General features: G+C 36.0%; 1 protein-coding gene across 2 annotated transcripts in view; it reads right to left on the reverse strand.

Annotated features, from left to right (window-relative positions):
• SASS6 (SAS-6 centriolar assembly protein) overlaps positions 1 to 14341 on the reverse strand; it is a 55128-nt gene that overhangs the window by 12681 nt on the left and 28106 nt on the right. For both annotated transcript variants that reach the window (XM_043575661.1, XM_043575659.1), the window contains 6 exons: positions 11858 to 12052; positions 11660 to 11749; positions 11405 to 11584; positions 10713 to 10794; positions 9409 to 9545; positions 7021 to 7149 (listed from right to left, as the gene is read on the reverse strand). In XM_043575661.1, coding sequence (XP_043431596.1) covers positions 7021 to 7149; positions 9409 to 9545; positions 10713 to 10794; positions 11405 to 11584; positions 11660 to 11749; positions 11858 to 12052 — 813 coding nt within the window. The remainder of the gene's footprint in view (positions 1 to 7020; positions 7150 to 9408; positions 9546 to 10712; positions 10795 to 11404; positions 11585 to 11659; positions 11750 to 11857; positions 12053 to 14341) is intronic.

A 14341-nucleotide genomic window follows, 5' to 3' on the forward strand; every position in this document is an offset into this window, starting at 1 on the left:
GACAAGGCAAAAATTGGAAAACAGTACATTAACATATAAAACCCACAGCAGACTAGTGACCAAGATATATATAAAAAATGCTTATGATGTCATTTTTTAAGGGCTACACATCTCAAGCAAACAAATGGATAAAGAAATAGACATTTTATAGATGAGGAAACCAACTATAAATACAAAGCTGATGTTTCACAATGAGGGAAATACTAATTTTCATCATAATCACCAGACAGACAAAATTATCTTTGACCCAGTTACTTTTAAGAATTTATCTCACATAAGATGTGGTGTGTATATATATATATATATACGTATATATATATACACACACACAATGGAATACAGCTCAAAAAAAAAAAATCTTGCCATTCGCAACATGGATAGAACGAGACAGTATAATGCTAAGTTCAGTAAGTCAGAGAAAAATAACATATGATTCTACTCATATGTGGAAGTTAAGTAACAAATGACTAAAGGAAAGAGACAAACCAAAAAAAGACTCTTAACTATAGAAAACAAACTGATAGTTACCAGAGGGTAAGGGGATGAGTGGATAGGTGAAATCAGTGAAGGAAATTAAGAGTACACTTTATCTTGATGAGCACTGAGTAATAGAATTACAGAATTACTATATTATATACCTGAAACTAACTTAACTATATATGTTAACTATACTAGAATTAAAATAAATTTTTAAAAAGAAAGAAAAAATGAAAATAAGTAAATAAGAATTTATCTTACAAACCTACTGGTAAAAGGCCATAAAGATACATATTCAAATATAATTGCTGAAGCATGGTATGAATATCTAGATTGAAAACAACCTGATCATCCATTAACAGAGCACTAGTTAAATTAAGTATAGTACCTGCATATACTGGAATACTAAGAAGTCATTAAATAACAAAAATTAACATTCTAATACATAGAAACGGACCTATTCCATAATACTACTACTGAATGAAAAAAAGCAAGGCACAGAACAGTGGGCATGTACTATTTATGATTACATATACACTCATGTATACAAACACACATTTATACATGTACACACATATATCCTGTGTATGTTTTAAATATTTTTGGAACATAGCATAAAAAACTCCGAACAATGATTTTCTCTGAGGAGAAAACTGGGGACCACGGGAGGGACATTTAGATAGTATATCCTCCTATACATTAGGAAGCTTTCCATGCTCATATATTATTTTTTAAAATAGCTAACACAAAATAAGCAAAAATTAATTTAGAACCACATGGTGAATGAAGTATTGAGTCTAACTGAGAAATGTTATCTCTAGATAAAATCTTTCTCTGAATACACATTGTGGGCTAAACATTATCAAGATAAACCAATCATCTGATCTTAGATAGCTACTTTGTCATGGCAGAAAATCCTCACATTACAGCCTCAATGATGAAAACTGATTATGTTTGACCCTAAAGGTTTATCCCACACAAGAATCAGAATGAGACACCCTGAAAGTGTTTAAGTGATTTCACCACAAGCATTTTCTTTGACATCAAAAACATCTTCTTGATAACAGTTCTGTTTAAAAGATACTCTAGTTAGCAATCATAATGGAGTTTTCCCCACAAAACATAAGCACCATACGGGCAAGGACTTTGTCTTGCTCAGTGCTGTGTCTCTTGCAACTAGAACAATGTATGGCCATAGTAAAAATTCATTAAATAAATATTTATTGAATGAATGAATCCTTGCCTACTGTCTTCAAAAACAAAGAAATTATTTTGTCTATCTTACTTAAGAAATTATCAAATTTGTTTTAAATGGAAGCTATTTATTCATTCGTTCTACTCATATGTGGAATGAGAAGGCACATGCAAACAGGGAAGAGGGACAGAGGAAGAGAATGAGAGAATCTTAAGCAGGCACCATGCTCAGTACACAGTCCGACACAGAGTCAACCCCATGACCTTGGGATCATGACCTGAGCCAAAATCAAGAGTCAGGACACTCAACTGAACAAGACACCATGACATTATCAAATGTTCTATTTGTCAGCATGCCACAATCTTTTAAAACACTCCTCTCTATTTCCTTCAGCATGATTTTGTTTCTTGCCTAATTTATGTTAATTTAACTCATTTTATTTTACATCCTCACAGTTAAGCATCTACTTGAATGTACTAAATCCCAACAGTAACATTTAAAGACACCAGATATATCACAATTTCAATGTCATGAAATAAAATGGCTTCTTTTTACTTCAACTAAAAAGATCATGTTTTAATCACAATATCTGCTAGCACCAGACTAACCAGATCTGTGGTCTCAAAGTAGGTGGTGATAATACCATACATTGAGGTAGGAGAAGAAAATCTTATAAATTTGATTTATATATACTTTCAATTTCACTCTTTAATTTCTGAGTATTCTATTAGTAGTATTTAATAGATAAAATAATAAATCACTTATCATGTCCCAGGCACTATTCTAAACAAATATATTAACTTACCTAACCCTCACAATAACCCAGTAAAGGAGATAAAATTACTGCTTTACTTTACAAGTAGAGACACTGAAGCATTAAGAGTTAGATGCCTGTTTTTTGTGTTTCAGTGGCTGAACCAATTCACATTGACAAAGACAGGATTTAAATTCTAACATCAGATTCCACCTTCTTAACCAGTAAACTATACTGTATATAATATGCATAGTAGTATAAGCATACAATACCTATTCATGTGTTAAAGATTCAAGCTCAAAGTGTTTTAAAACCGTTTTGTTTTTTAACTGTTGAGGATACAAGATCAAAAGAATACAAAAATCAATGATATAGGAAACTCTAGAAGTCTTGCTTCTAAGAATACCCTTGTTATAATGACTTCTCCAATTCCAGAAGAACAGTAAGAAAGGTAATCTTGTGAGCCATAATTACTCCTACAAACTAGGCAACTATCTGGAAAGAGTCTGTAGTATTTCTTGTCCTCATTTGGGACATTATATATTTTCTTGGAAAGCTGTTTAAAATAAAGAAGCAATATGGAAAACAATGTGGGGTTTCCTCAAAAAGTTACAAATAGAGCGGCGCCTGGGTGGCTCAGCTGGTTAAGTGCCCGACTCTTGATTTTGGCTCAGGTCCTGATCTCACAGCATGGATTTGAGCCCTGCATTGGGCCCTGTGTTAACAGCATGGAGGGTGCTTGGGATGCTATCTCTCCCTACCCCCCCACCCCACCCCTTCCTCACTCATGCACACGCATACTGTTTCTCTTTCAAAATAAAAAACTTTTTTTTTTTAGGTTAAAAATAGAACCACCTTATGATCCTGCAATCAAACTACTGGATATTTATCCAAAGAACACAAAAACACTAATTCAAAGGGATACATGCACCCCTATGTTTATAGCAGTCCAAGTGTCCACCAACTGATAAATGAATAAAGATGCAGTACATATACAAAATGGAATATTATTCAGTCATAAAAATGTGAAATCTTGCCTTCTGCAACGACATGGATGGAACTAGAGATTGTAATGCTAAATGAAATACATTACAGAGAAAGACAAATACCATATGATTTCACTCGTGGAATTTAGGAACAAAACAAACAAGCAAAGGAAAAAAATGAGAACCAAAGCAAGAAACAAGACTTTTAATTACAGAGAACAATCTGATGGCTACCAGAGGAGAGGGGGAAGGGGAGATGGGTTAAATAGGTGGTGGGGATCAAGGAGTGCACTTGTGATGAGCACGCGGTGATGTATGGAACTGCTAAATTACTGTAGTGTACACCTGAAACTAATAACATTGTTAACTAACTGGAATTAAAAAAAGTTAGAAAAAAATGAAAAAGCAATTCAATCATAATTCTCAAGACAAAATTTGATCCCAAGATGCAACCACACTTGAATATGCAGATATTCATGAAGAAACAATAATATTCAAGAAACCATTAAAAAGAAAGAAAAGAAAAGAAAAGAAAAGAAAAGAAAAGAAAAGAAAAGAAAAGAAAAGGAAAAGAAAAGAGAAAAGAAAGGAAAAACAGGTGTTGGCAAGGATGTGGAGAAAAAGGAACCCTCATATACTGTTGCTGGGAACGCAAACTGGTGCAGCCACTGTGGAAAACAGTATGAAGGTTTCTCAAAAAATTAAAAAGAAAATTGCCATATGATCCAGTAAATATAAGGTATTTACCCAATGAATATGAAAATACTAATTCAAAAAGGTATATATACCCCTATGTTTATGGCAGCATTATACACAATAGCCAAATTACGGAAGTAACCCAAGTGTCCATCAAGACATGAAAGGGTCATGATGATGCAACACACACACACACACGCACGCACGCACGCACTGGAATACTATTCAGCCATAAAAAAGAATGAATCTTGCCATTTGCAATAAATAACATGGATGGAGGTAAAAGATATAATAGTATGTGAAATATGTCAAAGAAAAATACCCATGATTTCACTCGTGTGGAATTTAAAAAACAAAACAAGCAAAGGAAAAAAAAGAGATAAACCAGAAAACAAAATGATGGTTACCAGAGGGGGGTCAGGAGGGATGGATGAAATTAATGAAGAGGATTAAGTATACATTTATTTATTTTTGCCCTTGAAACTTTCCAGTATTCGCTAGTCTTTTTTTGTTTTCATCTTTTATTTTTTTAAATTTACATCCAAATTAGCATATAGTGCAACAACGATTTCAGGAATAGATTCCTTAATGCCCCTTACCCATTTAGCCCATCCCCCCTCCCACACCCCCTCCAGTAACCCTCAGTTTGTTCTCCATATTTATGACTCTCTTCTGTTTTGTCCCCCTCCCTGTTTTTATATTAGTTTCCCTTCCCTTATGTTCATCTGTTTTGTCCTTAAAGTCCTCATATGAGTGAAGTCATATGATTTTTGTCTTTCTCTGACTAATTTCACTTAGCATAATACCCTCCAGTTCCATCCATGTAGTTGCAAATGGCAAGATTTCATTCTTTTTGATTGCCGAGTAATATTCTGTGGTATACACACAAACACACCACATCTTCTTTATCCATTCATCCGTCGATGGACATTTGGGCTCTTTCCATACTTTGGCTATTGTTGATAGTGCTGCTATAAACATTGGGGTGCATGTGTCCCTTCAAAACAGCACACCTGTATCCCTTGGATAAATACCTAGTAGTGCTATTGCTGGGTTGTAGGGTAGTTCTATTTTTAGTTTTTTGAAGAACCTCCATACCGTTTTCCAGAGTGGGTGCACCAGCTTGCATTCCCAAAGTGTACATCTTGATGAGCACTGAGTAATACATAGAATTGTTGATTCACTACATTATACACCTGAAACTAATATAACACTCTATATTTATTATACTGGAATCAAAATTTAAAAATAAAATATGGACAAATAAAGTTAATGAACAGTACAAGAGTTACTTAACATTGTAAAAAAACAATAGTAATCCTCTGAACACACATATCTAATGCTCTTTAACAAGCAATGCAAGAAAAGCCACCTAAGTGCATCTAAATACTCTTTACATAATGATATTCTAAGCATAAAACTCAGGTTTAGTTCTCATTTCATTGAGAATTCTCAATAGCTCCAGATGACAGTTAATAAGGCTTTGGCAAAAAAGCATATGCCTAAGCAACACAGGCAGCTTATTTTTAGAGCAGCCCAAAACTAATTTAACAAAGCGTTTATTTGTAAGTTTATTTATTTTTAGAGGGCACACAGGCAAGCAGGGGGCAGAGAGGGAGGGAGAGAATCCCAAGCAGGCTCCACACTGTCAGTGCAGAGACTGACACAGGGCTTGATTTCACGAACAGTGAGATCACAACCTGAGCCAAGATTAAGAGACACTTCATCGACTAAGCCACGCAGGTTTCTTTTGAGAAAGCGTTTATAATAGCAATTTCAAAGTCCTCAGTTATTTTATAAAATATTCTTTTCAAAAATGTTTGTCTTGGGGCGCCTGGGTGGCTCAGTCAGTTGAGTGTCCGACTTCGGCTCAGGTCATGATCTCGTGGTCTGTGAGTTCGAGACCCGTGTCCAGCTTTGTGCTGACAGCTCAGAACCTGGAGCCTACTTCAGATTCTGTGTCTCCCTCTCTCTCTGCCCCTCCCCAGCTCATGCTCGGTCTCTCTCTGTCAAAAATAAATAAACATTAAAAAAAAAAAAATTTTTTTTTTTAAATTTGTCTTCAAGATTTTTAAAAAAAAATTTTTTTTAATGTTTATTTATTTTTGAGACAGAGAGAGACAGAGCATGAACGGGGGAGGGTCAGAGAGTGGGAGACACAGACTCTGAAACAGGCTCCAGGCTCTGAGCTGTTAGCACAGAGCCCGACACGGGGCTCGAACTCACAGACCGCGAGATCATGACCTGAGCCGAAGTCGGACGCTTAACCGACTGAGCCACCCAGGGGCCCAAGATTTAGGAAAAAAAAATTTTTTTGACCTAAAGTTAGTAATGAAACGGAATCAGTGGTTGGTCTGGTGGATGAAATTATTGTGAAGATAAAATTATACATATGAAAACAATATATAAACCTAAGACATTAGTAATAACAATGACAATGAAGAACTCAAGTGGGTAGGAAAAAAGTCTCAGCAAATAAATCAGATTTGAGGAAATGTTAGCCCTATGCTATTTAAGATGTTGCCAGAACTACATTGTAGGATATGCTATAATCCTGCCTTTTCAGACCTTTAAATCCTAGCAAAAGGATCCAAAAAGGTCACCATAGTTAATACATCAACAGTATGAAGTCAATAATCCTAGTTAAGTTTAAGAGTTGTAAAAGATTAAACACAGAATGAATAAAAATGGAGAAAGAGGTTGAATAGGAATCAAGTTTAAGCATACTGATGTCTACCTTTTTATAAATTACAGCGATTCAAGAAATACCATATAGAGCAGATAGTATTTCCTATAAGAATGAACTAGATATTCAATACTTAGCAAGTGATCAAAGGCTAAGGTTATTTTTAAAATTAAAAATATTTAATAAGTTGCTACACCTTGCCTCAAAAAGGTATTAATGTGTCTACCTTTGGTCCTGAAACTGGATGGATGTTATTTTTGGCAGATATAGGATGAGGAAAGGTATTCTGGAATACAAATGCAGAGGAGACAGGATAACCAATCCCACAGGCTGGGTAAGTAAGTCTACCATCAACCTAAAAATAAAAACATAAAAAAGGTTAAGGATGAGACATTAGTATTTGCCAATCCAGGAGGCGTCAGCATCTGTTATAATAATTGAGTACTATCTTAGAGGCTAATCTTATCATGACACCAAAACTCTGCTTTATTACACAGCATGAGGCTAGGATACCTTAAGGCTTTTTAAAGAGTGGCTATACAAGCTTGACAAAGTCAACCATTGGATCTGGCTTTGAACGGAGTTCAAACAGTGGCCTCTCTAAACCTCTCTGAACACCTGGGTTCCCTATAGGCCTTCCATTCCTAAAAAAAGGGATGCTGGAAGGATGGAGTCACAGTTCAATAAGCCAATCAGATATAAAATAAAAATAATTTTCCACCAAAATGAGTATAAACAGCACAGTGCCTGACATGGGGCTTGAACTTACGAACAGTGAGATCACAACCTAAGTCGAAGTCAGACACTTAACCAGCTGAGCCACCCACGGACCCCAAGACATGTTCTTACATGGACTACCTGACACAATAACTGGCTTTGTCAGTGGTTTTCAATATGGTGACACCACCATTAACCAATGTTATGAAAATAGTTTATTTTTATAAGAGTGCAACTGAAACACAAATCTTAGGAAGCAATTATGTACATCAGTGCTTACATGACAAAAAATACCTTTTACAAAGTCATGAAGATCAAGCCTGTCAAATTTTTTCAAGTTTGTCATTCAGCAGTGGGCACTTCTTTCTACACCTTTTTCTATTTAGCAAAAATCCATTCCTCTCCTTAAACATCAAGTACTATCTGATTAAGTACTACCTGATTTATTGGGATAGATTTAAACTTCAATTAAGTATTTACACTTTAAATCCTCTGCCAGTGCTCTCCAACCAAAAACTACCAGAAACGTATCTTTAGGTTACACCCTGGGTTTACTGCTCCTTGCAAACAATGGAGACTGCACACTGTGGGGAACCTAGTAAAAGGGATGTGGCAGTATGAAGGTGTTAAAGGGACTTATTTATTGGACTTATGTGTTAGGTGGTTTAAGGGAGAGTTTAATAAAGTGTGGCTTTGTTGTGGGTTGGATGCTATCTGTAAATAAGGATAACTGTGTGACTACCTGAAATAAACCTTGTAAGTCAGGAAGAATGTACTAAGGCCAAAACAGTAATTGGTAATGAAGCAACAACCAACCACATTAGCCAGGATAGGAGAAAATTTGTGTAGTTTTGTGGCTTGGCAATGATTTTTTTAAAATTGTGGTCTGACATGATTATGAGGTGGTCCTGTTTTTGTCTTGATTCGTCAGTCACAAAGTGGCCTTGCCTGATGTTGATTTTCTGTTATATTGTTTGTTCAACAGGAGAGCCCCAATGCCTAGTTGTGAGTGCCAGGACAGCTCTCCTAGCAACACCGGGGCGTTGCTGATAGCAGCAAGCCAGCTCCCAGACGTAAGGAGCTGCTCTTCTGTTTCCCCTAATTTCTTGCAAGGAAAAAGCTCCTGGTACTGGGAGCTAGAAAGCTTATATTTCCTAACTAGTTCCTTTGGGAATCTAGAACTGACAAGCTTGATAAAAGGACACTTCTTTCCTTCTCTCTTTGCCCCCCCACCTCCTGTTTTTCAAATAGAATTCAGTTTAGGCTCCATCCGTCACAGTTCCAAACTTGAGCCCAAAGCCTGTTCTCCCTTCTTAAGGCCCCGTGAATACTGTAAGCTTTTCAGCACATGTGGATTACTTTAGTTATGAGTGATTTCTATATGTATAAAATCTTAAAAAGAAGTGTGCCCTTGAAAAATAGCCTCTTTGCTAAGAGCAAGTATACCTATATGTCACACTTCCAATAAAGTAACTGCAGGACTCTAATATAACTGTGCTAATAACTGTAGGACTCTTTAAAGTTTAAATCCCATTTCTCACTGTTCTTATAATTTGCATACCTGAAATATGCATATTAGTACTGGCACCTGAAGTCATGGAAACTTCCTCACAGTCTGGGAATATTTTTGTTTTAGGAAATGTACTAAGACCACTCACATCATTTTTTTTTTAAGTTTGTTTATTTGAGAGAGAGACAGAGAGAGAGACAGAGAGAGAGAGCGTGCGCACAAACGGGAGAGGGAAAGAGAATCCCAAGCAGATTCTGCAGCCCCACACATATCTTGAACTCACGAACCGTGAGACCATAACCTGAGCCAAAATCAAGAGTCAGATGCTTAACCGACTGAGCCATCCAGACGCCCCAACGACTGCTCACACCTTAGTTTAAATCTTACCACATTAGAATTAGGAGAAATCCCACTTCTGATTGCATTGCTGCTCGCATGTACAGGCGGAGTGGTGGACGGTCCCAATACATCTTGCTTTCTCACTAGCTGATTTTCATTTAGTTCTTTATTTAACCATGTGATTACTTAAATAAAAGAACAAAACAAGATAAAGAATTTTGATTATTTTTTTCTAATTACTTTAAACATTTAAAAATTATACTGAGATTTTTAAAATGTTAAGTCTTTAAGATTACCTTATATCACAGGAGACTACAGGTTTACCTAAATTTTTGTCATTAAACACTCTTTTTGAGCAACCACCACATAGAACTCCTTAACCTATTACAATCCGAAACATGTATTTCTGCTAGTCAAGGATCTCTTTCAAGGCTTTCATTTCTAGAATAATATCTTAGTTTACTTAAAGTTCCCACTCTTATCTGATAACCAATACTAAACACTGAGAAAATGTTATAGGCTTGATCTTATATTTTAGTTTCAAATAATTCATGTTGTTACTATTAGGTAAATACAGCAATTAAACAAGGTGTAGTGAAGAACTTCAATCAGTGAAGAACTTATCGTTAATATTTTCAACACTTAATTTTGGGTTACTGACACATGTAATATGGTTTTCTTCAGAATGGTAACAGTTTTACAGGGCAGCTAATATATAAGTTACTGTAGCAAAGACATGGAGACAGTATATTTAAAACAGAAATTATCTGTATGGAGCAGTATCTTGATCTACCTGGACTTTTATGAATTCAAATAACATTTTCAGATTAAGAGTACAATTACAAACTTCTTTTACATAAAAAGTTAAGGGGCGCCTGGGTGGCTCAGTCGGTTAAGCGTCTGACTTCGGCTCAGGTCATGATCTCACGGTTCGTGAGTTCAAGCCCCGCGTCGGGCTCTGTGCTGACAGCTCAGAGCCTGGAGCCTGTTTCAGATTCTGTGTCTCCCTCTCTCTCTCTGACTCTCCCCCGTTCATGCTCTGTCTCTCTCTGTCTCAAAAATAAATAAATGTTAGGGGCACCTGGGTGCCGCAGTCGGTTAAGCGTCCGACTTCAGCCAGGTCACGATCTCGAGGTCCGTGAGTTCCAGCCCCGCGTCAGGCTCTGGGCTGATGGCTCAGAGCCTGGAGCCTGTTTCCGATTCTGTGTCTCCCTCTCTCTCTGCCCCTCCCCCGTTCATGCTCTGTCTCTCTCTGTCCCAAAAATAAATAAACGTTGGAAAAAAAAAAAAAAATTTAAAAATAAATAAATGTTAAAAAAACTTTTTAAAAAAAAAAAAGTTAAAATACTTACACTTTTCATTATTTTTTAGAAGCTGTTTGCTTTCTTCAAGTTTTTGAACTGTAGCTTCTAATTGTTCTTGTAATTTGCATACCTGAAATATGTCAATCCTCATAAGTATAATAAAAATTAAATAAAAACTGAAACGTATTTCTATTAATAATTGATTACTGTTAACTGTTATTAAATAGAATGAATTATAGCTCTCCTGTGTAACTGTGTATCTATATATGTATATACACATATACGGTACATATATATGAACACTCAAGGTACCTGAGTCATGATAACTAACTTTTCAGGTTGTAACACATTAACTTCTGTTGAAAGGTTGGGGGGGGGGGGGGGGGAGTCAAAGATATTCTCGAATATAACAAAATGGAAATTTAAAATCTACATCTGGGGCGCCTGGGTGGCGCAGTCGGTTAAGCGTCCGACTTCACCCAGGTCACGATCTCGCGGTCCGGGAGTTCGAGCCCCGCGTCGGGCTCTGGGCTGATGGCTCAGAGCCTGGAGCCTGTTTCCGATTCTGTGTCTCCCTCTCTCTCTGCCCCTCCCCCGTTCATGCTCTGTCTCTCTCTGTCCCCAAAAAAATAAACGTTGAAAAAAAAAATTAAAAAAAAAAAAAAATAAAATCTACATCTAAGAAAATTTGTTAAACTTTGCAAATAGTCACACATGCAAAAACAGAAAATATTCACCACCTCTTGCTCTTTAATTCGGAGAGACTGTCCAACATCTTGTAATTCCTTTTGTTCCTTTTGTAATTTTTCTTCCTTCTCAGCTAAGAGTTTCTCTTGCTGAATAGTTACTGTATTCTTCAGTTTCAATTTACCCATTAAAGTTTTCAGATCTCCCTGCAACTTCTTGATAATTTCATTTGCCTGTAAAAGAGCTTCATATGTATATCTCTACTTAATCCAATGAAATTTAATATTCTGTTATTTTTAAAAACGAACCTTAAGAAGTTCCGCTGATAATGATTTTATCGTAGCTTCAAGTTTTCCTAGTTGTACCTGATTTTTCTCACCATTTTCTTCTAAAGCCACCTGATACATATTTTTAAAAACATGAATAATTAATAAGATGCTTGTGTTTAAGAAAAGCATCACTTGTAAATGTAATCATCAATTTGTTTCAAAAATGTTTAAATAGACCTTTTGTTCCTGGATTGTATCAAATGCTTCTTTTGTTCTTAAAACAAGCTGGTCCTTATCCTTGATTTCCTGTTCTAAAACAGCCACTTTTGTTTGTAGCTGATTAATATGCTTTTCTTTTTCATGGCATTCAGCATCTAGGGTAGAATTTTCTCTTCGCAAAGAGAGGACTTCTTGCTTAGCCCGCTGGAGCTCCTACAGAAAGAAAAAAAATGATGCAGCATAAAAAAGAGAAGTTGGCCCACTATGGTTATTTATAATTAAGATGTTTAAAATATTTTAAAAATACCTTTAGTAATTTTAAAGTTCTAGTATTGATTTTTTAAAAAAGGATTTGGATATCCCTCTAGAGGTATATGTAACTTGTAGATTTGAATAATAATTGTAAAATACACTAATATCTAATTCAATGACAACAAGGAAAATAATCCTCATTTATGAATAAATTACTACAACTCTAAAAACTAGTAACAAGGATTTTTTGGTATCTTGAAATTTACACTTTAAAAAACTCATTTGTCATAAACACCCATTGTAACAGAATTTCAAAAACATAAAATAAATAACTAAATAAAAAGCCCTATCATTCTACCACGTAAGCAGTGGTTCTCAAGCTACTATGCATATTGAAATCACCTAGGAAGCTTTAAAAACTACTGGTGCCTGGTACCCTCCCCAAGAGAGTCTTATTTACAGTTAGTATGAGGTATGTCCTGGGCACTAGGGCATTTAAGCATTCTCCAGCTGATCCGAAGGTTAGCCAAGGATGGCAGCTATGACCTAGAGTTAACATTTTGCTCTTTTTATATACACGGATTTTTTTTTAGAAAGTGCTCATACTGTGCAGTTTTATAATCTAACTTCTTTAAATATTACAAATATCTTTCCATGTCAATAAATTTGTTAGCACTTCTGGATTCCCTCTTGGTTCACTCTTTAAAACAAAAACAAGCAAACATAATTGTTAATTAAAAATGGGTTATTAAAAATCTAGGGCAGGGGCGCTGGGTGGCACAGTCAGTTGGGCGTCCGACTTCAGCCAGGTCACGATCTCGCGGTCCGTGAGTTCGAGCCCCACGTCAGGCTCTGGGCTGATGGCTCAGAGCCTGGAGCCTGTTTCCGATTCTGTGTCTCCCTCTCTCTCTGCCCCTCCCCCGTTCATGCTCTGTCTCTCTCTGTTCCAAAAATAAATAAACATTGAAAAAAAATTTTTTTTAAATAAATAAATAAATATACATATATATACATATATATATATATATCTAGGGCAGATCACTCCCGAATCAGCTAATATCACCAAATACGCCAGTATACACAAGTCTTGTATATAGTATTCCTACATAACTTTCTTTACAAAATAATTTTATAGTATTATGCCATAGTGGTTTTAGAAGCAGACTCTGCTGGATTTGAATACAAATCTAGGTTCTTCTGTGTAATCTTAGGAATTATTTTAACCTAAATCTCAGCTCCCTCATTTGTAAAACAGAATTAACACTTCATCAATTACTTCACTTAATCTTCATAAGAACCCTAATGCACCTTGCTTACCATAATGCCTGGTACATACTAAATAATAAATGGCAGTGAGCATCAAGTCAGGCTTTAGAGTTTCCTAAGCACAAGAGACTGGTGAAATGGAATGGGAAGTGTCATGAGCCCAAGTAACACTGGTGATCTTTAAATATGATAGACTTGGGGTGGTTCAATCAGTTAAGCGTTGGACTTCAGATCAGGTCATGATCTCACAACTTGTGGGCTCGAGCCCCGTGTGGGGCTCTGTGCTGACAGCTCAGAGCCTGGAGCCTGCTATGGATTCTGTGTCTCCCTCTCTCTCTCTCTGCCCCTCCCCCACTCTGTGTCTCTGCTTTGGATTCTGTGTCTCCCTCTCTCTCTCTGCCCCTCCCCCACTCTCTCAAAAATAAACATTAAAAAAATTTAAAAAACATACGATAGATTTAACAAAATCTACGTTTTCTGATTAATTCATGACATTAATGTATAATAATGCTAGGAAGGAGTCTAATATCAGGGCTAAAGCATCAACAATGTGCCACTACAACAAGATTAAAGAAATGTCTCTGTTGACTGAAAGAACAAGGGAGTTCTAAAGACAAGCAAATAATAGAGGTTCCAATCCTTTCTCTTCTACTTACTGGCTATGTGACCTTGGGCAAGTTACTTAACTTTTCTGTGCCTTAGTTTATCAGATGGCGATAATAGTACCTTCTTTAAGAGAATTGGGAAAAAAAATAATTAAAAAATTAAAAATAAATAAATGAATAAATAAAAGAATTGTTACGAAAATTAAATGGTTTACTATATGTAAAATAGTTACACAGTGCCTGTCACATAGCATGTGTTCAGTAAGCGTAGCTACTATCATTACTAATAAAGTATCATTATTATTATTAGACACAACTTCATATAGTTGTTTGGTATGTTAGGTAGGCTGAAAGAACCAGTCCTGTCAACACTGAGTAT

This window comes from Prionailurus bengalensis, chromosome C1, assembly GCF_016509475.1.
Source record: "Prionailurus bengalensis isolate Pbe53 chromosome C1, Fcat_Pben_1.1_paternal_pri, whole genome shotgun sequence".
Lineage (NCBI taxonomy): Eukaryota > Metazoa > Chordata > Mammalia > Carnivora > Felidae > Prionailurus > Prionailurus bengalensis.